Genomic DNA, 27,018 nt, shown 5'->3' on the forward strand with positions numbered 1-27,018 from the left:
CTTCTATTTTTTAGGAGTTATGGGATTGTTTATACAGGTTAAATTATCCTGATTTAACTTTGGTACCTTGTATTTGTCTAGAAAGTTGTCCATTTCCTCCAGATTTTCCAGTTTTGTTGAATTGTAGTAGGATCTGATGATTTTTGAATTTCCTCAAGCAGTGGTTATGTCTCCTATTTTATTTCTGATTTTGCTACTTTGGATGCACTCTCTGTGCCCTCTGCTTAGTCTGGCCAAGGGTTTATCTATCTTGTTGATTTTTTCAAAGAACCAGATCCTGATTTTGTTGATTCTTTGTATGGTCCTTTTTGTACTTGGTTGATTTCAGCCCTGAGTTTGATTATTTCCTGCCTTCTTTTGTATTTGCTTTTGTTCTTTTCTAGAGATTTTAGGTGTGCTGTCCAATTGCTAATATATGCTCTCTCAAGATTCTTTTTTGGAGGCACTCAGAGCTTTGAGATTTCATCTTAGCACTGCTTTGATTGTGTCCCATAACTTTGTGCCTTCATTTTTATTAAATTCTAAAAATCTTTAATTTCTTTCATTATTTCTTCCCTGACCAAGTTATCATTGAGCAAAATGTTGTTCAACTTCCATGTATGTGTGGGCTTTGTGTAATTATTTTTGTTATTGAATGTCCCCGCCAGCGGGGACCCAGTTATTCAGGGTCCCGAAGAGGCTTTCTACCTGTGGGCCAAAATGGGGGTGAAGAGAAGAAGGAGACCAAGCAAAAGTTCTGTTGTCAAGGTCTCGTTTATTGAGAGGAATGTACAGCATTTAAAGCTCTGAGGCAGGAATAGAAGCAGGAACTGAAGCTTAGGGTGGGGGAGTTTGGGAAATGCCCAAGGATATAAGGTGAATCACTACACTGCAAGATATCCTCCTATAACAAAGAGGCAACAATCTTCCGGGGACATGTTCTTTGAAAAGGTCGAACCCTTCTCAGGAATCTGCTCAGGGACATCCGGTGTTTTGCTTGGGCTGAAACATCCTGTCATTGCTCCCAGGGTCTTCCTGGGAGAGGCTCTTAGTTCAACAATCTCAAGTCTGTATGGCAGTCAATTCAAGGTTAAACCTCTGTGGCCATGCAGCCCAGAGTCAAGTAGCCACCTTGAGCTATGCATTCACAAAGCGGCTAGGCCCAAATCCAATACGGCTCACTGCAATTGAAGACCAACCTTAGTCTGTGGTGATCTGAGAAGATGCATGGGATTATTTTAATCTTCTTGTATCTGTTGAGGCCTGTTTTGTGACTGACTATATGGTGAATTTTGGAGAAGCTACCATGAGGTCCTAAGAAGAATGTGTGTGTGTGTGTGTGTGTGTGTATGTGTGTGTGTGTTTGTGTGTGTGTGTGTTTGTTTTAGGATGAAATGTTCTATAAATGTTTGTTAAATCCATTTGGTACCTGACTTTTGTTAGTTTCTCTATGTGTCTCTTTTGTTTCTGTTTCCATGATTTGTCCATTGATGAGAGTGTGGTGTGGAAATCTCTTACTATTATCCTGTGAGATGCAATGTGTTCCTTCATCTTTAGTAAGGTTTCTTTTATGAATATAGGTACCCTTGCATTTAGAGCATAGATATTGAGGATTGAGAGTTCATGGTGGTGGATTTTTCCTTTGATGAATATGAAGTGTCCTTCCTAATTTTTATTGATATCTTTTGGTTGATAGTTAATATTATTTGATGTTAGAGTGACTACTGAAGCTTCTTTCTTTGAACCATTTGATTGGAAAATTGTTTTCCATCCTTTCACTCTGAAGTAGCGTCTGTCTTTCCCACTGAGAAGTGTTTCCTGTATTCACCAAAATGTTGGGTCCTCTTTACGAATCTATTCTGCTGTTAGTCTATGTCTTTTCATTGGGGAATTGAGTCCATTAATGTTGAGAGATATTAAGGAGCAAAGATTGTTGTTTCCCATTATTTTTGTTGTTAGAGCTACTCCTGTAGCTTTTTTTTTTTCATATTTGATAGCAGCTTTTTTATTGGTTACAAAACCTAAGCCCATATACAAAATTAGGAACACATTTAGATGCCTCTTTTGAAAGAACATTTTAGTCTTTTTTTAAACTGAGTTTTTAAAAAAAATAGAAACAATGCCAATTTTAAAACACTGTTTTGAAAAATTAAAAATGCAGCAATACACTCAGTTTCCTTTATCTACGAAGTGGTGCGATTCCAATTCAAACCGGTAAGGTCACAGCAAACCGATCAAGCAGATGCAGGGTCTGCTCTTCTGGATTCTAACGTTACTCAAGGGTTAGTGTGCACTTAGGACGCAAGAGGAAATAGGAATCATCACAGTAGAGGCCCAATTTTAATCTCAATGTGTGCAAATTTGAAAAGGTAACTGTCAGTTAAGTAGGGAGAGTGGAGAAGAAAGTAAACTGGAAGGGGGACAATTCACAAAATCAAGAAGATTTTGACTTTAAGGGTTTCACCAAAGTGTGTGACCTTAATTCATTCTGACTTTGTTACTTCTACTTTTAGTGAACAACTACACAGTTTCAAAATTTAGACCAGTGTTTGAACAGGATGCAGTTACCATATGAAGCTTTAACTCAAAATCTGGGTAAAGAAAAAAGACACAATGAACTTCAACTCAATTTTATGTGCACAAGAGTTGAAAAATCTGAGCCACCTTAAAGAGAAATTGATTCTAAAATTTATAAAACCTATAAATAATCAGAGGCCAAACCACTATATTAAAACAGATTCTCTAGCAAGTAAAAATCTTGCAGTTTAAACATACGCTTGTATCCGTTTTAGATACAAGACAAACGGATATGCTTGTATCCGTTTTAAAGTGGCTCCACCTTGGCAGATACACGTTTGTAATGAAGCACACCTGCTCTGTGTTGTCTGTCAGTGAAAACACCCCAGCCCATTCACAAAGCTCTGATGGCATCTGTCCTCTTCATCACAGTAAATACACCCCCGTCGGAAAACTAACTTAGTTCAGATTTCTATCCCTTCACATCAATGCGTTGGGAAATTATACCCAGTGAACAAGAGCAACAAAACCATTTCTGTGACAGCACAAATTATTTAGTTTAAAAAATTTCAAATTCATATTCATTCATTAATAACTGGGTCAGACCATTTGCCAAAAGCAATGACTTTACATAGTAATGCCAGATTTTGCAGAGCTAAAGATCACTGCAAATCAGGCTGAGTTAAATAACTACAGACCATTCCTCCTCGCAGATCCTTGGTTTATCTTTTAATATGTGCATATGCTTTGAGTGGGGTCTGAATGAGTTCCCAATACTCAAGAACGAAGTCTTGTAACACTTCTAAATAGTTGCTGGTTTGTTGCCACCACATTATCAAAAGTACTGGTTACTAAGTAAAAAATATTTTAAGACTAATTACAGTAAACATGAAAGCTCCACAGTTTAAACCCAATATAAATCAACCATATCCAATTATCAATTTAAAACAAAAAATAAAATTAACCCCTGGAAGCTGAAAGCAAGACTTTGTCTTAAAACATTACTAATGAGTATTTAGACCCTTTCCATTCTTGTTTTGACTTATTTATTTATTATGTCTTTTTGTAGTCAAGGACTCTTGCTTTCAACTTAACAGAAGTTCAAGTCTGTAACAGGTTGCAGCTCAGGTAGAGACCATGCACAGCATTTGATTATTCCAAACAGCAGGAACACACAGGCTGAAGTGAGTGGTCAAATAGGATTTGCTGTTCTCAAAAATTAGGTAGAATGGCGAAAGCGTTACCATTGATATCTAAAGCTCTTCCTCCAACCCTGGCTTCTGAGGCAGATAATTATCAATTAATGGTACGTGAAGTACAGTTTTAAAAAACTTATCTTTTTAATCAATAACCAAGTTTCTTGTTTTTAAGTTACTTTTGTGTCAGTTTCACCAATGAAAATCATTTGGCTTGTACTTTAATTCTTCCACATAAGAATACGAAAATATGTTTGTGGAGGACAGTGATGGAGGCCCAGATCACACTGCACCTCTGTAGTCTTCCAACATGAGTATACATCATACCAAAGTGTCTTGATCCACAGCGCACCTTTTTCCAAAGGCTGTATCAGTGGGCAGCTGATAAACCACCACTATGGAATATTCTAACTGGAGACTGCAGTTGTCAGCATGTGGCACCAGGGAGCATGGAGAATATAGGGGAGTTGAGATGGTTAAGGAGAATTCTAAAACAGTTTAGGAAATCATGCATATGCATTTACAGTCCATGTGAGAGTGACTTTTGGCAACTGCAAAGTGACTGAGACATGGCTTGCTTTAGAAGCATCAAAATGAAGAGGCAAGAGTGCTGGGAGCCTTCTGTTGCTTGCTGTCTTATCGCTTGGTATCCATCTGGTGGTGTTTCATATTGAATCAAAGATGCTGCACTTAATTGACCTTAGAAATTAAATTCTTTTGTTTGAAGGTTGGCTGTTGGGTCAAAATTGAAAGTACGTCCCTGTGTTACTTCAGGAATGAGGCTAGGATCTTCATCAATATCATCACCAGAGAAATATTGATCTATGATTTCAAATGCTAATTTATATATGTCTTCATTTTCATGTTGCTGAAAAACTTCTATTTTCTCCAAACCTCCACACTCTTCTATGATCTCAGCTATTGTGCTTGCTTCATCACCAGCCATTATCAGGATGTTTTTTAGACCATCCAGAACCACCTGCACCACTTGAGAATCTTTCACTGACAGTGCCACTTATCATTAAGTTGTTGATTGCCCAAGCAGCTTCCTTTTGTGTTCCAAAATCCCCCTTAGGGAGCTGATGAATAATCATAGGGATTAACCCAGCATTGACCACAGCCTGAACTTGCTGCTGATTGCCTGCTGTTATATTGGAAAGGAACCACACTGCTTCCTTGTTTATTTTCTCTTTTGGGTGTGACAAGAGGTTTGGGAAGTGGGAAAGGACATCGCAGTTGAGGACCACCTGGGTCTGCTCATCAGTGCCAGTCACTATGTTCCCTACTGCTCTGAGTGCTGCGGTTTGAATTTTTTTTTTTTTTGAGAGAGACTCCTGTAGCTTTATTCACCACTTATATACCCAAGTCTCCAGGTAGAAAATAACTGGGAAGCACAGTGGGAGACCCTGGCTCGTGACTACCTGGCTCGTGACTTCGGTAACAAAAGACCGACTAGGAGATCTGAATAAATTAGGGAGAAATCCGAGAAGGCCAGCCTAAATCTCAAGGATAAAGGCTGAGGAAAAAGGCAAGTAAATTGACCACCACCCAGGTGTGGTCAGGTGTGTCAGTTCCACATGCATCAGCGGGCTCAGCAGAGGTCATGCAGTGGAGACACGGGTGTTTACTACTTGGTCTTTTCTTCCTGTGCCGAATACATGGGAGAGGCCTCTGTCCAACAATCCCATGACTTTGTGGCCATACAGTTACAAAGTGGCCAGGCCCAAATCCCATATGGCAGGACATCTCCCCGTTATTCTTTATTAAAAAACCATTAGGTGGAAGTAGTGGTCTGAGAGAGATCAGACATGCCTCACAGAGTGCCCAGCTCGCCATGGCGAGCCACTCTTGCAGTTGGGACGCACCCCAATGGCTAGGAATGAACTATGCTGTAACACACCGTTCTGGGCTAACCGTGTGTTTATTGGGGAGAAACTGGGCAGAGGACATTTGAGCCCGTCTCGTTTAAAGGGGTGTAGCTACCTCTGTCTTAGGATCGACCTCTCAGACCCCAGCCTCTCTGTCCTAGGGGACCACCTGCCCTCAAGGCTCCATGTCTAGATTAGTCAAGGGTCAGAGGAGTTGCCCGTCACTGAGAATAGCTACATCAGATCATCTTCTCATTCCTCTTACTTGAGCCCAGGGGCGAAAGAGCAGAACCAGATGGCATTAATTTAAGAGATTTGGAAGTTGAGCCTCTCCCGATAAGTAGTGGGCACCTCATCTGGTTCTCCTCAGCTGCTACTACTAAGGGCCGTATCAAGCCGCTCTAATATAAAATTTAGAATTCCCAATTGTTAGCAACTACTCCAGAAAGTTCACCCACTGTGCTTGCCTAACAATAGATTGGGGAGGGTAACTCCAGACACTGCAGACACAATGGCTGCAGCAGTAATGGCTGCTACAATAGCAGCGAAAATGCCAAGGTCTTTCCCTAGGACAGTTCAGGATCAGTCATTCTTCTCTGGAACAACCAGCAGGCAATGGAACCATTTCTGAGATCTGCATAACCAGGACAGAGTTCTCCAGTCCACAGCAGCTTATGAGCAGCAGTGGGGCAGCGGTGGGGGGACACTGACTAGCCAGAATTTCTGTGATGACAAAGATGAGGAATCCTCCATCTTCCTCTAAGGACACAGGAATGACTCAGGGACCCGAACTAGGGAGCTGAATCTTCATGCTTCCAGGATCAGGCATGTCTCACCAACCACTCAGGCAGCTGGCACATCCTGTAGCATCCTGTAAAAAAACACAAACATTCCCTCTTCCCCATATAAAATACCTGGACAGGATCATGCCAATATGTGGATCTTTCTATTTTACCTAGGCGGAAGTATGCCTAGTTGGGAGCCATAAACCTTGGCATCCAAATTTTAAAATTTAAATAAAAGGAGCATTATTAGCATTCAGGATAGCTCCCTTTTTATTTATTAAAATTTGTTAAAATATTATTTATTAAGATAAGTCCTCAAGGATTAAATTGAGGACACTGAGCACTTGTATTTATAACCTTGTATACCAAATTATTGTTTCCAGCATTATTGTTTTGGATATATAAAGAATGAGACTTTTGACTAATTGTTTCTATAAGGCCTATAATCTGCCTATTATCATTGTCCTCCCTTGCTAAGGGTCCAGGCAATCCAGTTCTTAAATGGCCTATAGTCCTCTTTACTAAGCCATCTCTCCAGCCCTCACCAGCTTTATTTACCTAAACATATGCATTAATTAGAAATGTCAAATCCTGTAAACATTGTCCAGAAATCCCTGAGTTGGCAGGGTGAGGCTGGTAGTTGAAAGTAAGCAAATGGAGCTTCCTCTTTTCGTGAGGGTGTGTTATCAACTCCATTACCATTTTCAAAGAGCTGGGTCTATGGTATTGTTTAGTTCTCTGAGCCAGAGCACTGAAAGGACAGTGAGTTGTCAGACAATTCACACTGAAATCACTCACTGATTTCAAGTAGAAAACCTGCCTCTAATAAAGCATTAAGTAATTGTAAAATTTGAGGGCTAGTAGTATCTAAAAAAGGAAAACTTTTTAATCAATTGTAAAACCACAACCACACCTTTTGGCTATCAGTATATGAATTGAAAGCTTGATTTTTAACATTAAAAACAGTGGCTACAGCACGTAATTTAATAGTCTATATTGAAGCAGAAACTCAAGAGAATAAACAGGTGATCAATCATACATGTAGCCTTTTCATTAGATGAACCACCTATAAATACAGTAGCGCATTTTCTATGGGTTGCATGCACAAATTTACAGTAAATACAAAAGCATGCAAGGAGTAAAATTATCAATTTGCCTGAAATTTGTATATGTAATAGGCCAAATATCAGTATTTTTAATAACCAATTAAATTGCTGTTTGGACTAAGGTATGTTTCACCAGGTTTCTTTTAAAATACTTCCATGACTCTAGCCTACAATTCTGTATTAACACAGCTGAAGTTTTATCTCCAATGTGCATAACAAAGTTAAGTCCTCTGGTTTGAGGTACTTTGGCAATTAACATATCCTTGGAAGCTTAAAATGAGTTTTAAATATTAAAATGAATATTGAATCTTTTGCAGCAATAGCTGCTCCCCAGATATTAAAGTTCATTTTGAGAGCAAAGGTTTGTAGTAAAATTTCCATATACACTGAAAGATTCAAAGTTCTAACTTCTTACATTCAACAAAATTACATAATATAAGGCTATTAGCCACTCTTTTTTGTAAAAATTTTTTAATGATATCACTTCATGGGCTCTCTAAAATTATAAGCAAGCTCACAAAATAAAAACTCACAATCGCCAGGATGTAAACAAACTGCATAAAAACAATCCTCTAAATCTATCTTGAAATGGCAGTTGGAGTTTGTAATGCTCTCACAAGTTCTAAAACCTCATCAATCCTTGTAAATCTTGTAATAATCTTTACCTGTTTGATTTTTTTTTCTTATAAATAAGTTTTGAGTTAGTTTAACACTGCAATCCTCAATCACAATCCTTAAATTCTCCTTGTAACAACAGAGCACAACCACAAGGTCACCTGAGTTCTGAGTGACTAGGCAGCTAGTCCTTGGGGCAGTGGAATTAGCATTAAAATACAGATAACTTCAGGGCAAACTACAACTTTGGAAAGCAAACTCAACCTCAACAAACTAGTCTCCAAAACACCGAGTCTATCCTTCATGCTATTAAGTTTGACTGTCAATTCCTACATATGAGCATACGATGGTGCGGTCTCCAATACCTCAAGAAGAGACATTGCCCTAAATTCTTTTAGAAGCCTGGTTTCTAGAGTAAGAATTCCATAAAATATAGACCTATTTCCCTAGGTTGGCGCATGTTGTCTAGAATGACTCCATCAAATTACCAGCTTTATGTCAACTTTCTGTTACCAATATTATACCTTTTAACCATATCCAATAACTTAAAAGCCAATAGTCCATAACCAAGGCATGTAGAGCATATTTATACATTTAAAACCAATCAGAAACAAAATTGAAGTGGCTACACCTATCTTTAATATTTAGACCAAGCACCATTTTACTTTTCTAGCTATGATTTTAAGAGAAGCACCTTGTAAGTCAGGGATTTTCTAAGAGAAACAGCCATCAGCTCCTGTACCAAGGAAGCTGAGGGGCTGCAGGAGCCTTTAGGATCTTTCTTGTAAACATTTAGCCAGCCCCCTGGGGAGCTTGCCCAGCAGACTTAGGCTTCTAGCTACAGATGTAGGCTCAAAAAGCCAATTGAAACCTTTTATTTATTTGTACCTTTTTTGAAAGGGTTAAAACTACATCAATGTGTGAATCAACCAGCATTTAAAATTTTAACCTTTTCTTTTAAACATGAAACACAAAACATTTAAACAAGAAACAAAAACCAGACATAAACTGACAGACATGGACAGCTTGGTGCACCAAGGACAGACAATAGACATAGAGGAAAAACTAGATGGTGTCCCACCGAAGGACCCACATATCCTACCTATGGAACCCAGAACCAGAAATAAACATTTCTCAACAGGAGCCAGCAGAGAGGCAGGACGTCTCCTGCTTTCCCTATTCTAGAGGAGAGCTCTGAAAAGGTTTTCTCTTTCTCCAAAGCATTTGCGGAGAGTCCGGAGGACTGTTTTTCCCAAACCCGTTTCTCTCTCATGTCTGGGGTGTAAACTATCTCTAGCCAGGGTCCAAAAGACTAAAATGTAACTCTAACAGAACACATCTTAAAAACACTTTACGTTACCTTGTCCCTTTTTTTATGACAAGTTTTACTCAGGCCAAATCATCCAGGCCTTTTCTGCTCCATCTTACGCCCAATCCGTCCCTTCTCTCGCCCGGCGGGCTCCAGGGACGTCCGTAGGTGGTACTCCTTTCTTCTCCGATCTCGGTGGGACCTCCATTTGTCGGCGCCCGCACCGCCCTGGTACCGAGAATCGGGCGAAAGCCTACGGGAAAAAAGAAACACACACACACATGTTATTCGTGTCAAGCCAGGAGAGGGAGAGGGAGAGGAAGAGGGAGAGAGAGAGAGAGAGAGAGAGAGAGAGAGAGAGAGAGAGAGAGAGAGATGGAGAGCGGAAGGAAGAGTGAGAGTGAGGAGGAATAGTGAGAGAGTGCGGTTTGAATTTTGACTTCCTGGTGGCTCAGACGGGGCACGAGGAAGGGTACAACCCCTGAGTCAATAACCATCTGTATCTGCTCATTCCCTCCGTCTGTCAAGTATGACAGCGCCCAAACAGTGTCTACAACAGTATTTATGTCCGTGTGGTAGATGAGGACACATAAAGCTGGCAAAATCTCCTGAACTGTCTCCATAGGCGGTGGGGGGGGTGGCCTCGGCTGGGGTGTGGGGGTAGCACTGAGGAAAGGCGCTCGCCAGAGAAGGCCCGGGTGCTGACCTGCTGGCTGTCGCGTTGACCCTACCCTCACCCCTTCGCCAGGCCTCCCCACAGCAGCTAGTCATGTGCTAGCTACTCCTGTAGCTTTATTCACACTTATATACCTAAGTTCACCAGGTAGAAAATATCTGGGAATCACAGTGGGAAACCCTGGCTCATGACTTCTTGGCTCTTAACAAAAGACCATCTATGTGACCTGAATTAATTAGGGAGAAATCTGAGAAGAGGAGCCTAAATCTCAAGGACAAAGGGGGAGAAAACAAAAGGCAGGAGTGAATTGACCACCACCCAGGTGTGGCCCAGGTGTGTTGGTTCCACATGCATCAGCCAGACTCAGCAGGGGTCAAACCTAGGAGGCTCTGACAGTTTTCCATCTACTATCCTTTGTAGAACGATATTGTGTAAATTTTGTTTTGTCATGCAATATCTTTGTTTCTCCATCTATGCTATTTGAGAGTTTTGCTGAATATAATAGACTGATTTGGCATTTGTTTTCTCTCGGGGTTTTTTGTCGTATCTGCACAGGATCTTCTGGCTTTCATTTTCTCTGGTACCAAGTCCGGTGCCATTCTGATAGTTCTGCCTTTATATTTTCCTTGACCGTTTTCTCTTCCTGCTTTTAATATTTGTTCTTTGCTTTCTGTATTTGGTGTTTTGACTATTATGTGAGAAGAGGACTTTCTTTCTTCTCCAATCTATTTGGAGTTCTGTATAATTCGTTTAATATTTACGGGCCATTTCTTACTTTATGTTCTGGAAGTTTTCTTCCATAATTTTGTTGAATATATTTACTGGCCCTTTAATTTGATAATCTTCCCTCTCTTCTATACTTACTATCCTTAGGTTTGATCCTGTCGTACCTCAGATTTACTGGATGTTTTGGGTCAGGAGCCTTTTGTGTTTCACATTATCTTTCATGATTGTTTCAATGTTTTCTACGGTATCTTCTGACCCTGACATTTACTCTTCAATCTCTAGTATTCTCTGGGTACAAATAACAATTTAGAGATATGCTATAAAGAAGAAAGATTGAACCAAAAAAGTATAGAAGTTAATTTTTTTAAATGGAAACCTGTAGGGTTTTTTATTTTTATTTTAATTCTAGTACAAGTGCCCATGACTGGCGGAACAAGTGATGGTGTTGGTTCGAGAAGATTCCAGAAGCCACCAAACTTTCTAATCAATATTGACTATAGGAAAATGAAGCTTTCAAAGCTGAGAGAATCTTTGTTTTTACTTGTAAGATATTCTCTAATCTCTCATGTTAATCATATGTTCACTGTTTAGCAGGAGATTTTTTTTTTTTGATGAACTTACAGGCCTCCCATATGCCTTGTTCTTACAGACATTACAGGTATTTGGCAGCAACTCAACCCAGCTTCCTAGAGAACACTAATGTATTTGTGGCTGCTGCTGTTTTTCTTATGTGATTTATATGTGGTATTGTTTGTTCACATTAGGAAGTACACCTGTGCAGTGTGCAGTTTCAGGCCAGAATCCCTTAGGGATGCTTGGGCAGAAAAATTGAATGTTCAAGATTAGTGTGAGTTCTTCAATTTGAGCCTAAATTTGAATAGTAGAACTTCACTTTGGAGAAAAAAGAAGTAAATCAGAGAACTTATTCATAGACTTTTGGTTGTCTTTTTATTTGTTTTGTTTTTCCTATAATTTTAAATCATGTATATGTGCTGGAGAGAGACTCATATGTCCATGGGTGCATGAGGATAAAAGTGGGAAATGATAACTAAGAGGTGTATTAATAGAATCTTGTGAGCCCAGGAACACAATTCCCTCCATTACCAAACTATCTCCCCAACCCAAAACAAAAAACATTTGAAAATGTTTCTATTCATATTAAACGTACAGATTCTCACAATTACTAAAGGGATCTAGCATCACTCAGCTCGATTTTGACTTTGTTTCTCATAACCCATTCTTTCCTCATCCTTCCAATTGTGAAAATTACGATCAAGTACTGCCATGCCTCCATTGATCATTAGGCTTCAATAAAAGAAATTACTTAAGAAAACACTTCAATCATATTATTTTGTGCTTAAGACTCAGTCCTTAATTTGAATCAAATTTGGCAGCAAGTTTGAAGTCAATTTCTGTCGCTGTGCTAAAACACTAACCAAAGCAATTTGGGGAACTTTAGGGTTCATTTGGCTTCCTACTTATAGTCTGATGTAGGGAAAAATTAGGCAGGAACTAAACTCTACTGTGGAGGAATAAAAATTACTGGCTTGCTCAGCCTGCTTTTCTATACTGCCCAGGGCTGATGGACTAAGGGGAGCATTACCCACATTTGGTTGTTTCCTGCTGCATTGATCATTGATCAAAGAAATACCCTAAAATCAAGTTCACATTCCCTCCTCTCAAGTGACTCTAATTTGTATCAAGGTGAAAAAATTAACCAACACAATATTTTGTGTATGCTTTCTCAAAGGAACCTGTGTGGATACATGATGTGAAATTCACAAAGAAGAAATAAAAAGGTAAAAAGTTAAATGAAATTCAATGAAAGAAAAAGAACTTGGTGGAAAAGACATCTGAGGAAGAGACATTTGGATAGATCTTAAAAAAATGTGCAAATGATTTGAAAATACTTGAATCAGTGTGAATGTTCATCAGAAGTTGAATTTGGTGACAATATGCTCAATGATTAAGTACAATTCCCCAAGAAGTTATTTAACAAAGTTTTGCATCTGACTAACAAACTTACTTCACAGCCAGGGATGTGTGACAGTGGGCAGAAAATGGGGACTACATGTTTTCTATCTGTATTGTAGGAGTTGTGTTAGTCTCCAACTAGAAGCTTTACCTCTAAAGACTAGAATTGAAATTGCTAGAAATTATAGTACATGCTACTAGAGGAAAGGTGAAGGGAATAAAGATGGATGTATCCTCTTAAAAGTTTTTCCCTCATCCAAGGGACAGGGAAAAGTGCAAAAGTTGAAGGAAAAGATCTTGAAAATCAAAGGATGAGGAAGTTGGCTTTGAACACAAATATTCTGAAAGGAGCATAGGTAAAACAAAAAGCTTTGGGAATATGTCTCAAAAAGTACAATCCGATGAAGAATCATTACACTGTGTATGCCAGTATGGAAGGTAGTAAGCTTAAAAAACTTTTACCTTAAATAACAATTAACAGGAAAATATATATAGGTGCATGGGAGTGTTTGTCATTGCAAAGGAAAGGAACAAAGATTTTTTTCATGTAGTACCAATTAATGAGTCATCAGAATATAAATGTATGCAAATTTAGATGGAATCTACAGCTTATATTTCAAAATGTATATGTATATAAAATACATATATACATTCAGTAATATTGATTGATATAAGAGCCCATATGCATTTTAGGAGTGCAGGGAGAGATACAAATGATTTGTTGGAATCAGGAAATATAAAGAAAAAAGCAATTAAATTACAGTCTCAAAAATAAACTATCAAATCAGAGTTAAAAATAAAGGAACAAGCAATATTTTGTGAAAAATGACACTGTATTTCACCAAATAATGTTGGCAAATAGCAATGAGTATGTGTTTGTATTTACTTCTTTGTGTATGTAATATTGAACTGAATAATATTTTGTTACTCCTATTTTGACAAAATGTGTAATGAGATTCTTCATCTAAAATGATTTATTTGTTCCTCGACTTCAGTGACCTAATTGTGAAAAGTTATTGTGTGTTACATTATTTTCATTACTGTTTTTTCTCACTGAAAGAAACACATTTCATAATGAAATGCTGTTTTCATATAACATTCAAGAGCCTTATAGAGCAGACATAATCTGAACCCCACAGTACTTTTCATATACTGTACTCTTCTTAGTATGTTATTGGATATTCTGAACATCTTCATAGTACATTATAAAGCCATTCCAGTATGTCAGGGCTCTGTGATATCCATCAAGAATATTCAATGCTGTAACTGTGATCCACTCTCTACTATGATTCAATCTTGTTTCTCTTTTCAAATCAATGCCTTTTATTGCATCAGTGATCTAAGATACTCCTATTCCCATCTAAGGCAAATTATCAATTTGCTAATGTCTTAGGTTCTGTTGCTGTAACAAAACACCATGGTTAAAAGGAATATATGAGACAAGTGTTATTTCCCTCTGTCTCTTGGCCACACATAATTGAATAATGCCAAGATAAGAACATGGATGCAAGGACTCAACAAGCGTCCATGGAATAATGCTGATTACTGGCTTTATGTCCATCCTATCTATGGTTTTCTTCCTTATAACTCCCAGAACAACTTGCTTAGAGTTGGCATTGCCCAGAGGCAGCAGGGTCACCATATACTAATCCTTAATTAAGAACATTCCTTAAACACATACCCACAAGTCAAAGTGATGGTAGCTATTCCTCAATTGAGGTTTCCTGTTCTCAATATGTTCACGTTTGTGAGAGCTCAGTTGCCACCAAAACTTACTATTTGGTATTATTTTAAGCAATACTGCCCCGCGGTGTAAATACTATCTGTACGTATACTGCTTAAACTTTTTTTATGATTAAGGAATACCTTTGTTAAGACAAAGTAAAACAGATAAGTTGAGTATCATCTAATATTTTGAAAGTATCAAACTTTTGATAAAGCAATTTATCTTTTTATTTCTGAAGAAAATTTAAATCTGGTCGAACTAAAAGAACATAACATTTTGGGACAAAGATACACCCTAGTAACCCTGCACTAGAAGCCAAGATAGAGAAAACCTCCACAATTATCATAACCTTCCCCCTCGTGCTGTGGTAGACGGGGAGGAAGGTGATCCATACACTGTAGAACACCAACATACTGAATGTTAGGAACTTGGCTTCATTGAATCTGTCAGGAAGGTTCCTAGCCAAGAAAGCCACAGTGAAACTCCCCAGACCCAAGGAGCCCAAATATCCCAGGACAAAGTAGAAGGCAATGATTGAGCCTTTGTTGCAAATAATGATGACCTTCCCATGTTCTGATTGTATATCTCTGTCAATAAAGGGAGGAGATGTCACCAACCAGATTCCACAGAGAACAAGTTGGATTAGGGTACAAATGGGAATGAGAAAGTTAATTGCCCCTTTTATCATCATCCTTCTTATCTTTCTCCCTGGAGTAGTGAGCTTGAAAGCTGTAACCACAGTTATTGTTTTGGCCAACACGGTAGAAATAACCACTGTGAAAAATACTCCAAATGTGGTCTGCTGCAGGATGCAGGTGGCCTGGTTGGGATGTCCAATGAAGAGCAATGAGCAGAGAAAACAGAAGGCTAGAGAGATGAGCAGGATGTAGCTGAGAATGCGGTTATTGGCTTTCACAATGGGAGTGTCCTTGTACTTCACAAAAGTGACTAGGACTAGAATTGTGATGGCTGAGAAGGACAGGGCCATGCAGCCTAGAGCCATGCCCAGTGGATCTTCATAAGCCAGAAATGACACAGTTCTTTGGAGGCACTGTGTTTGCTCTAAGTTGACATATGAATCATCTGGACATCTCACACACTGCTCCATATCTGCTGGCAAACAACAATAAACCCTTATAAAATACCATAATTCTGTAGTTAATAATTTTCTATTTGTATTATTCAGAGGATATATAAATAAGTAATTTGATGTTGAGCACCTATTACATTTCTTATTGATTTAGGGACCATTAACTTAAGATTGTTTTCTATTCACCTGTGCTTTGAGATGGAAAAAATCATCATCACAGGGAATGGAACAAAAATACTTATCAAACCAAGAAGAAAGAAAAATGTGATTAACAATATTTATAATCTCAGGTTATTTTATTCCTCAAACCATAAATTTACTACAGACAGACAAAGGTAATGTGCAGATATAGTTGTTGATGCCATTGCATGAAAGACACTATGTACTTTGTTCGCTTTGAGAGTTGTGCACTGTGTCTATACCTATACATAGGCACCAGAGCATATAATTCCTTATGCAAAAACCATTCACATAAGGGAATATTGTCCTTCTTGAAGAAGTATGCCTCATAGATCTGTGCATATCCCTCTTGTTGTATAATCTCTTTTTTTCCCAAGTACACATTCCAAGGTTATGGATATTGAAGGTTATGGCATGAAGGTTATGGATATTGACATTCATCCTTCTTTGCTTAGGTAGACAGTGATTAGTGATAAGCACTATCCCATCTGTTGCTGCATTCTTGAAATATTCACCCTTGTTCAAACTTTTAGAAGAAACTCTCAATCCTTTAAGCCATGTAAGGTACTAACATATATTTCATTAAAGAATAACTGCTATCCTGAGCATCTGGTCTTTGTCAGGCACTAAGCTGTGTTTTAGAGGGAAAGACTGTGGACTGATAATGTAGTCAAGATTCTTTGTACAAAGGATCAAAGAAGAATAAACATCTGCAAAGATTATGGTTAAAATTATTGTTTTTAAAAGTGTTACACATGTATGTTACTGTAAACATTTTCTGCATAATATAAAATCAGTAGCCACTATATTGTGAGAGACATGAGTTGTTTGTAGAAGAAATTACAGTTTATTTCCTTGAGTGCAAAAGATGTTGACATTATTCAATCATTAAATTCTGATACATGGAGATTTTAGGTCTTCAGTTTCCATCTAGGCCATATCATATTTCTAGTTTTGAAAAAGAAGATATTTTTATTCAACAATTTTCTCCTTCATGCAAGCATGTACCTGTATCGTTGGAAACCTCATTTTCTGGGCACTGGACACAATCAAAGCAGCAGTCTGCTGTTCCTTTCTGATGGATTTTCCTGAATCCAGCAGTACATGTCACACTACACATGGAGGAGGGACCTGAGGTAACACACACACACACACACACACACACACACACACACACACACACAAACGTGTGTGTCAGTGTAGTTCATGTATATATAATATATACAATGAGCCATAGATTGATATATGTGACATTATCTGACTTGGCTATAAATATTCCCCTGATAATTTATTATTATATATTACCTTGCAGTGCACTGAAATTTACACAATATTTAGTATGTCATGTAATATTATATATGTTGCATGTCAGTTATAGCAATTTTAAATTTTTTCTTCTTAAACTGATTGATCAAAAGGGAAGGTTTATGTGGCATCAGTTTCTCTCTCAAGATTTATAAGTAAAAAAAAATTAGACCAGTGAGTTGTATGGAGAGAGAAGGTAGGATACACCAAGAAAGAGCTGTTCAAATGAATAAGAACAAAGTATGTTATGTAAGACTCTCATACAATTAATGAACTTTTCCTAAGTTTAAAAGAAAACCTTGAATCTCCATCCCATTCCCCCTCCCTCTGCTTTTATGAGGGAGCTTCCCCACCAACCCTCCCACTTTGGCATCGCTACTCTAACATTCCCCTATGCTAGGGCATCCAACTTCCACAAGATCCCTCCCACTGATTACAGAAACGGCAATCTTGTGCAGAGGAGGGGAAACCGGGAATGGGGATAACATTTAAAATGTAATAAAATATAATAAATAATAAAAATATATAAATGAAAAGTAGCAATTGGTCTTCATCTCATGGTTATTATTTCAGTGCCTCATGTTTTAAATTTATATATATTGAAAAAATAACAATTGTGGCATACCTCCAATGTTCCTCCTGTGGCCCATTCCAAGTCTTCAGATATATGAAGTTGTTGATTCTGTGTGAAATAAGGAAAATAGCTTCCTATTTTGACTTTTAATCCAAGGCCTTCTGGAAAATTCCAAATGATGAAAATGTCATATTCTACACACTGATTTTCCCTGTGATTCATGTTTACCAGTTCTCCAACAGGGTTAGTAAATACCCTGGTTTTCACCAAGGAAGCCACCTAAATGAGATGAATCATTAGATGATTACATATGCATATCAATGTAGGCAATGCTAAACTGAGAATGTACCATATTTTTTAATGTCTTTCCAACAAGACAGGTGTATGAAAGTAATCACATGTAGTAAAATACATTATACCTCCTGAATCATTAAAAATTAATATACTTCATATTAATGTTTGATTGTAAAACATGCTAGAAAAAATAATTACCAGAAAACAAGTAACATGGTGTCTGTTTATGGTGTGTGTGTTGTGTGTGTGTGTGTGTGTGTGTGCATGTTTGTCAAAATAGTATTTAAGAACTGAAGCCACATATGTAAGAATTAAGTAGAAGTTTAAAATTTTGAAAGCTGTGGAAATAAAGAATGGTAGTAGGTATTTTACATACATACTGTATACATATATGAAATAAACATAAACTTAATAAAATGTGTAATCTTAATCATTTGTGATTTTATAAATAATTATTAATTTAAATGAATAACTATTAATCAAAGCACATGTACTGATTCTTGAGAAACTATTCTTGAGAAAAATTTTCTATCCTTGTCAACACTTAAGATTTTTTCCTCTTGGCTCCTTTTTAAATTTGAACTCATGTGGCAAAATGTTGAAACACATTTTCACAAAATTCACTGATATTCATAAAAATATATTGTCTCCTGTTAAAAGTTATCACTGTGCATGATATACATACATGTAAAAGATTTATTTGAGAGTTTTGCAGTGTAGAGATCTTTAGACTAATAGAATAATCTCTAAAATGTATGTGAGCTTCTCAGGGGCGTGAAAGATCACATTGATATATCTAAGTATAGTGAAATATATGAAGCTTTACCTGCTGACAGTCAGTGAATACTCCTTTGTCTTTTGCCAATTTCTGAGACTGTACTTGTTGTAAAATGAGTTCATGGTAGGTGTGGGCCACAGCATACACAGCATTATACAAATTGTAACCTTCTTCGCTCAGGACCATGTCAAATGTGTGCTGTGCTAACCATTCCAATGGGTTGTTGAAAGTAAAAGAATCCATTTTGCTATTGTTCTTCGAGATTGAACAGTTAAAATGATTCCACCCCAGCATAGACTGGGAAATGTCTACTGGATACTTAGAAGTGTTTATTGTTTGCATAAAATTTCTGAATTCAGCAATGTCACTGTGGCGGTGTGCAAAAGTGACAGTCCCATGGAAGAAATCAAGGCTGAAATCTTTTATATCTGTGATAACATCCCATTGCGAGGTTGTGATCCAGATTCTCTGCACACCTAAGTTTCCCCATCTCCTAAAGCTGACTTCTAGAGTAGAGTTCATTTCACCATAAATGATAACAACTTTTGCTGTAGATGTCATAAGTTGTTGGTCATAAATCTTAACCCTTGCCATGTATAGCTGCATGTTTTCTGGGATCATATTCACAAAAGCTAAACAGATCGCATGCCTTTGCATTTCTTCTCTCAAGTCTGAGAGAAACTGAATACCTTGGTCATCATCTGTAATGGCCAGTCCTATCCAAGTCCATTTAAAATGAAGCATCAAGGATGCCATGCCATGGGACAAACACGTGTCCTTGGATGCCACCTGATGGACATAGGGAAACTGGTCCTGGTCACTCAGGTTAGGGTTAAATGGTCCAAAGAAGATCTGGAGAGTGTTTAAGAGAGGACAAAATATCCCCATGAGGAATCTGATTGTTAGGATGTTTGGAGTCATATACAAGTAATGTTACTCACCATTCACAATTCAGTGTAAGGATAGAATGATTATACTACAAATATTCTATATTTTCCTATTATATTCTAGACTATTCTTGACAAGTCTGAATATTCAGTTTTGCCTGTTAGACCAGTAATTTGTGTGTGTGTGTGTGTGTGTGTGTGTGTGTGTGTTTGTGTGTGTGTTGTGTGGTAACAGTATACTAAGAAATACATGGAGTCCAAGTTTTCTTGTAGGCACATGTAAATGTAATTTAAAATTGTGAATTCATACAGTGTCTCACATTCTTACCTTTGGAACTTTGGAAATAAGTGCCAGTTTTAAGGATGTTGTCCATAATGGTCCTGTAAGCTGTACATTACAAGTTGGCTCCATTCCACACATAAAATTAGTAAAAGCCAAACCTTTGCTTGATTGTGAATATACTTCATCCACAATTCCCAATGTATCTTCACACATGCCAAAAATGATGGAAAATTGCAAAGACATGTTGGATAAAAGATAAGGATTCTTGTTGATCTCATCAGTAGCAAAAAACATAACCAGAAAAAACTCGTATTTTCTTGCTGGTATTCTAAAACCAAGCATAGTGATGATTAAAGGAGGTGTTCGAAACTTGAATTTTCAATTGCAGTTAAGTTTGTACTATAAGAAGTACATTTGTCCTCCCAGATTATCTCTAATGTTACATTTATTCAAAAAGTAAAAGAAATAGTAAACATCAATCTCATACTGTTAATAAGTTTAATATGTGACTGGGTATTTGCATGATTAGATCAAAAAGTATTCTGGTAAAATAGTATGAAGCCCAGTAGGCTTTTTCCATATTCAGTGACAACTCCAGAATGACAGGAGGGGCTCATTTAAAGAGTATTTTAAAAAGCAAAATATATGTATATTCACAAGTGTGTATGCAATAATAATACGTGGAATCAAGTATAGTAGACCTCCCTCCCTTCCACACATATATATTTCAGTATATGAATTTATGCACAACTTTTAGAGACCAAAATAAGATAAGCTTTTTATAGGGGCCTTTGATGCATGCTCAGACAGGAATCATTGACAGACATTGGAGGATAGGCAGTGGTGCAGTCTCATCGCAGTGAAATTTTGCCAAAAGTGGGAAATGCAAATTCAAGGCAAATGAGAACACATATTTCACCATATGTTATCCACAAAGAGTCAACAGATATCTCATTTTCCAGCTTTGTGAACTAGAACACAGTGTAGTAAAGCTAAGCTAAACTGTGACATATTTGAAAGTATTAAAATAGTGATCGATGTTATAATTACTTTTCAGTGGTTCCTAAAGTTATAGAGAGAAAAACACAATGGAATCTGACAATTTTTGTCAGAGCTATATATTTCAAATTCATGACATTGAAAGAGAGAATAATGTTAATGACTTACCTAAAATTAATGTAATTAAGAAGTTTATTATAAAAATTTTCTTCAATAGGTCCCTCGAATGTAAAAAGGATAAAACCACAGTCATTTTGCAAATCTCCATCATTATCTTCACTATTCTTTATCCTCCAAAAGCAATTGGGTTCAGTCAAACTGCACAAGATGAGAGAAAACAACAGGAACCAAAAGGCAACAGTGAAAGCACACAGCTTCTTCATGTCTGCTAGGATCTAGCCTGGAGCAGCTGTGAAACCTGTTTTTTATGCAGACAAACATAACACACGCATTTACACCTATGTGTATATTTTAAGACTTCTGCTGTCTGGAGATTCACTTAATTATATTCATCAGTTCCTTTCCATTCATCCTATGTTCTCCCTGGATACAATAGGAGAATTCTGGCCTCAAGCTCTACATCTGAGGTCTGAAAACTTTTGATCAAAACATTTCCAAAAACATGTTTTGAAGATCATGTTCTCCATCCACAACAACCATGATTTCATTCATATCTGTGACACAAATCTTCCAAGGGGCAATCTTCTTTTGGACAGCTTGAACCAGATCACGTGTAAACAGCCATATGTGTGAACCCAATAGATTTCATCAGAACTTCTATAGTAAGACTAGAGTTGAGAAGTTATAAATGTTCCATATCATTCAGGCTTTGAGTTGAATCATGGGACATTTTGTCTTCCATTTTCTATTGAAGGGAAGCACAGTCTCACAGGCAACATTGAGTCAGGAGTTGAGCATTTTCTCTGTTCATATCCTATTGTATGAAATTCATGTTTACAAAATCTCCTCAATCTTCCTATGATTCCTTTTATCTGGAGATGGTGTCATTATGTTAAATCCAATAATGCCTGGAATTATACAGATTCAATACCCATGCCATCCGATATCTGTTCCAGTGCAGATATTTAATGAGTTATAATGATGATCAATTGCCTGATAATCAGTCCTTGGCAGTCAATGCCATTTGATAAAATATTTTTTGGTTGAGTTTGTTCATACCTCATTAAGATGAATGAGAACAATTGCATATGTTCTATTTGAAGGAATGAAACAATTTATGTATCATTTATGAGAGAGAATTTTATTGCTAATGTTAATATATGCATTATATTATTTTTATTTTTGTCTAGTTGGTATTTGTTTTGATATAGTACTGTCTTGGATTACATTGCAACGACACAGATGTATGTCTGATATGCTCATATATGTAACTTGTTTACATTACAGTGAGTGACACGGATGGAGCATTGAATGTGATTTATAATTTTTGAACTACCTTATTCTTATGTTCATAAGGGCCACACTGAATTCTATTCCAATAGAAATAAAGTGGAAACTTTACACTCTATTTTCAGGATAATTGGTACTTCCCTGGCTTATAATAAAATCTTGCTATGGGGTTTATGAACTTTCCTACTTACTGTGGATTAGAATTTGTTCCATATTTTGGTTAAATTATGTCTTTGACAGTGTAAGTATTTTTTCAGTACTTTGCACACCTAAAAATGGGTAAATCGAGTGTCCTAATGCAAATTTCTATCCTTTTCTATACTTTATGGTAATGCCATGTCAAATGATTTGGGAACATGCATGGAGGCTGACTCTTCACTCTGTTGTGACTGCAATTAAAATGCCATCCTGAGCTGTGTGAGTGTTTTGGAAGTTATGTGGTGCTCATATGCACTGGACTGAGATCCATACTGTACTCATTATATCAAGCATAGAGGTGAAACATGCAGATCCTTTAGTAATGTTGAATTTGCTTTTGCCAAGTTTGAGAGGTGAGGCTCCATATTGTTTTCACAAGAGACAATCACTATGTTATTTGGAACACAAATAGTACTTCAGAACTCTCTTTCTCTTTTGGCATAAATCACACGTTATAGGCTTGATATGATGAAAAGAATGCACATCACACACTACAGTGTCCTTCTTGATTATCAAGAAAATCTGTGGTTCATTTGTTCCCTTTAAGTTATTTTGTTGGATGGCCATCTTAATATTTGAACAATAATATCTGATGGGTATATGAAATAAAAATTTGCTTTCATGTTTAACAGAGAATATTCTATTGTCTCCTTCTAGTTTGTTGTCCCTTGTTTTCTTGTGGAATTTTATATCTGATTCCTTGTTATGTTACATGGAACATGTGATAGCCTCTATTCCATTTCATTTCATAGAATAATATTACAAGTATTGGTGTTGTGCTTTCATTAAATGTTTGATATCATTCATTAGAAAGACGTTCTTTTGCTGCTTCTTGTCCATTAATCATATGCTGATTTTTGTTTCTTCAATCACTTAAAACTTAGTTTGATACATTTCTGAGATAAGAAGTAGTCAAACATTGAAGTAGTTATGAATATCTGAACTAAATACTCTACATGGATGAAAAGGCTTCTTGATTCATGACCAAAATATGAAATAACAAAGATCTCATTGATTAAGAACAGATATTTGCAAGGCACTGTGATGTCCCTTGTATATCCATGCACCAATAAATACAACTTCAGTATCTTCATTACAATGGAATTAATTATAATTAATCTAATTTGTGTAGGAAATAAACATTCCATTTAGTTTGATGAAACAAAATCTAACTGGTTATTACTTGATTATAAATAAGATTTTTAACACAATGTATCATAACTGACAGGACATATTACTGCTGTAAACTAAAAGTACATAGATAGGCAGATTGCTGCTGCTGATTTTTCCAAGTTGTCCCATTAAAACCTTTAAACCAAAAAACTCAGCTTGCAATAACAAGCTGAGTCCTATATACACTTCCAAGCATCATTGTCCCATATCTTGAACCATAATGATATGGAATACCAAGAAAAGAATGTCAATATGCTATATAAAGTTTACACATGAATGGCCTATACTATCTGAACTTATAAAGATGGATGTTTCTCACACTCCTGACAGCCTACATTTCTAACAGGAGGTCTTCTATAACTGGGAATATAGTTGGGAATCTATGACTAATATGGACATCATATGAGAAACCCACAGTGTCCAGCACATGTGGGATCAATCTAACCTGATCTTTCTGAGCCCCATTGTCCTGCCACTCTGCACCTCCACCTGAAACTATTGCAGATTAATATACATGTCCTGTATCCCAAAGCCAATCTGGCCCCCAGGAGGTCTGCTTTTACCTGGGACACAGAAAATAGAGACACAGGAGGCTTGCACTAAGGAGGGACACTAGAGGCATGCCTTAACCAGAGACAGCAATGGTTGACTCCCAGGAAGCCTTCTCAACTCCTGGTCAAACAGTTCTACCTGTCTCCAAAGAGGCCTGCTACAGTATGAGACATGCAGGCCAGTTAACACCAGAGAGGAATAGATGGTAAAAGACAAGGTGAAGGGGAACATAAGCTGCAGAACCCAATATAATTTGGTATTATCAGAACCCAGATCTCCTACTCTGGATACCAAAACACACCTGAAAGAGCAAGATTCTTACCTAAACTGGCATTTCATGAGGATGATTGAGGCCTTTAAGAAAGCAACAATCAGACAGGAAGAAGCTCCTAGGGAGGAGAGAAGTAAATCACATGAAACGACAGAGGAAAATACAAATTAAAATATGACGGAATGGAATAAAACAGACCAAGTCCAAAAAATGGAAACAGAAACAGTAAAGAAATCATGAAACTGTTCTGCACCTTCATCAGACTCCAGACACCTACAGGTAAGCTTCCTTTGTCAAGCACATCTTCCCTGCTCTCTGAGCCCCCTCTATCAAACCCAGTTCCACTTAGCATCCTGCTAGCCCAGGAAGATCTCCTGCCACCTTTACACTCATCTTCATCTGATCTAAGGCTCTAGAAACATACAGAACCGGAGGTCTGGAAACAGACAGCCCAAGGATAACAATCAGATTCCTACCACACTAGGATCAACAGGGTCCACCTCGCTCCCAATACTCACTACAATAAGAACATATAAAACCATCCAAATGACTTGACCCTTGAAAGAACACAATGAACAAAAGGCAAGGTCATGTGACAACTGCAAAGAAAACTTACGCCAATATAGCAAGTTTTATACTCCTAAACTATAGAAAAATTAGCTTATTCCACTCTTGTGAAGATGATAGAGTCCTTTAAATAGGAAATGAATAAATATCTTAAAGAAATACAGGAAAATACAGAGATAGAGATCTAGAGATCTTTAAAGGGGAAACACATAAATCTTATACATATCCCACAGTTAAACAGGTGAAGAAAGTGAGTAATACTCTGCAGGACCTGAAAGTGGAAATCTTGGAGATTGAAAAACCTAAGGAAAAGAACTGGAAAACCAGAAACAACCATCACCAACAGAATAAGAGTAAATCGAATAGAGAATCTCATGTGTGTATAGTACAAGAGAAGAAATTGACTGTCTCATTAAAGAAAATGGTAAATGTAAAAAATTCCTGACCTAAACCATAAAAGCTACTCGATAAAACCTGGGATACCCCAAAAAGCCATAATCCAAGAATAACCGAAATAGAAGACTGTGAAAAGTCCCAGTTCCAAGTCTCAGATAATATTCTCAACAAAATTGTAGATGAAAATTCTCTTAACCTAAAGAAAGAGAAGCCTATCAAAATAAAAGAAGCTTATAGAACACCAACTACAATGAACCAAAAAGAAAAATTTCAGTGCATATAATAATAAAAATACAAAATCTACAGAACCAAGAAAGGATGTTAAAAGCAGCAAGGGGAAATGACCATAAAACCTGTGATAGTTGTGATAGGGAAGTTTATCAGAATTTCACCTATCTGCACAACAAATACTCTAAAAGCTAGAAGAGCTTGGTCAAATATCATTAATGACTTTCAATATCAATGGACTCATTTCCCTGTTTCTCCGGAAGACCCCTCAATCCCATTCTCTATCCCACTGCTTCTATTAGAGTGCTCCCCCACCCATCCACCCACCCACAACTGCCTCCCTGCCCTGACATTCCCTTACCCTGGGGCATCATGCTTTCACATGACCAAGGGTCTCTTTTCCCAGTGATGTGCAATGAGTCTCTCTGATATGTATGCGGATAGAGCCATGGGTCCTTTGATGTGTACTCTTTGGTTGGTGGTTTAGTGTGTGAGAACTCTGTGCATTTTGGTTGGTTGATATTTTTGTTAATTTGAAGACAAAGTGTGGAACAGACACTGGGGGAAAGATCATCCAGAGACTGCCCCACCTGGGGATGCATCTCATATACAGACAGAAAACCCAGATACTATGGCAGATGCCAAGAACTATTTGCTGACAGGAATGTGATACTGCTGTCTCCTGAGAGGTTCTTCCAGACTCTGAAAAATGCAGAAGCATATGATTGCAGCCAACGTTTGGACTGAGCATGGGGTCCCCAAAGAAGGAGTTAGAGAAAGGACTGAAGGAGCTGAAAGGGTTTGCAATTGGAATAGCAGTTTTTAATATGCAATAACATAAACTTTCAACAAAAATCAATCAAAAGAGACAGCCACTCCTCTGGACAGTACTGCCACCAGGGGCATATAGGCTTGACTGCTCCCAGTCTGTCTCTAGAAGATCTGAAATAATCAGGGTCACAACAAATTTATCTTAACCATTAAAACAGGAGGAATGTCTTATCCAGGTATATAGGAAGACTGCCGTAACCAGTCACATGGCAGTCCTTCCATAACCAGGGATACAGGAGGGCTCCCCTAAACAAAGACAGCACTACAGCCTCTCAGGAAGTTATGTCTAACCTGGGTCATACAGCTCCACCAGCCTCCAGGGAGGTAGGTTCCAGTCATGTACACCCAGGCTAGTTAACACTAGCAATAACTAGATGGCAAGGGGCAAATGCAAGAACATAAGCATTAGAAGCCAATGTAATTTGGCACAATCAGAATCCAGTTCTCCCACCAAAGCAATCCCTGGATACTCTAACATATGAAAATAAATTTTCTAACATAAAATACCATCTTCTGTAGATGATA

The 27,018-nt window shown here is 37.5% G+C and overlaps 2 protein-coding genes across 8 annotated transcripts; both read right to left on the minus strand.

Moving 5' to 3' along the window:
• Positions 1–3,812: 3,812 nt before the first annotated feature.
• On the minus strand, positions 3,813–9,998 carry LOC116912696 (importin subunit alpha-4-like). The gene is given in 4 exon segments (XM_032916827.1): positions 3,813–4,702; positions 4,704–5,004; positions 9,495–9,603; positions 9,852–9,998. Coding segments are annotated over 4 exon segments (867 nt in total). The 3' UTR covers positions 3,813–4,392.
• Positions 9,999–14,703: 4,705 nt separating this feature from the next.
• On the minus strand, positions 14,704–21,250 carry LOC116912298 (vomeronasal type-2 receptor 116-like). Of its 7 annotated transcripts, none has more exons than XM_032916305.1 (6): positions 21,036–21,250; positions 19,914–20,196; positions 18,747–19,550; positions 17,685–17,905; positions 16,756–16,883; positions 14,704–15,587 (listed from the first exon to the last, which is right to left on the minus strand). In XM_032916305.1, the coding sequence occupies exons 1-6, from the start codon at positions 21,248–21,250 to the stop codon at positions 14,704–14,706; spliced, it is 2,535 nt and encodes an 844-aa protein (XP_032772196.1). The 7 variants fall into 7 exon arrangements, with proteins under 7 accessions (XP_032772196.1, XP_032772195.1, XP_032772194.1 ...); XM_032916304.1 differs by having other exon boundaries at positions 14,704–15,590; XM_032916303.1 differs by having other exon boundaries at positions 16,756–16,878; positions 17,674–17,905.
• Positions 21,251–27,018: the final 5,768 nt, after the last annotated feature.

The sequence above is a fragment of the Rattus rattus genome, chromosome 11, assembly GCF_011064425.1.
Source record: "Rattus rattus isolate New Zealand chromosome 11, Rrattus_CSIRO_v1, whole genome shotgun sequence".
Taxonomy (NCBI): domain Eukaryota; kingdom Metazoa; phylum Chordata; class Mammalia; order Rodentia; family Muridae; genus Rattus; species Rattus rattus.

What these genes read in the sequence shown, in the direction of transcription:
- LOC116912298 (XM_032916301.1), bottom strand. Translation starts at nt 21,250, where the DNA reads ATGAAGAAGCTGTGTGCTTTCACTGTTGCCTTTTGGTTCCTGTTGTTT. An exon ending in TTATTTCCAAAGTTCCAAAG is followed by an intron (nt 19,551 to 19,913) that starts GTAAGAATGTGA and finishes AACACTCTCCAG; the next exon opens with ATCTTCTTTGGACCATTTAA. An exon ending in ATTGGAGGTATGCCACAATT is followed by an intron (nt 16,879 to 17,664) that starts GTTATTTTTTCA and finishes GTGTTACCTCAG; the next exon opens with GTCCCTCCTCCATGTGTAGT.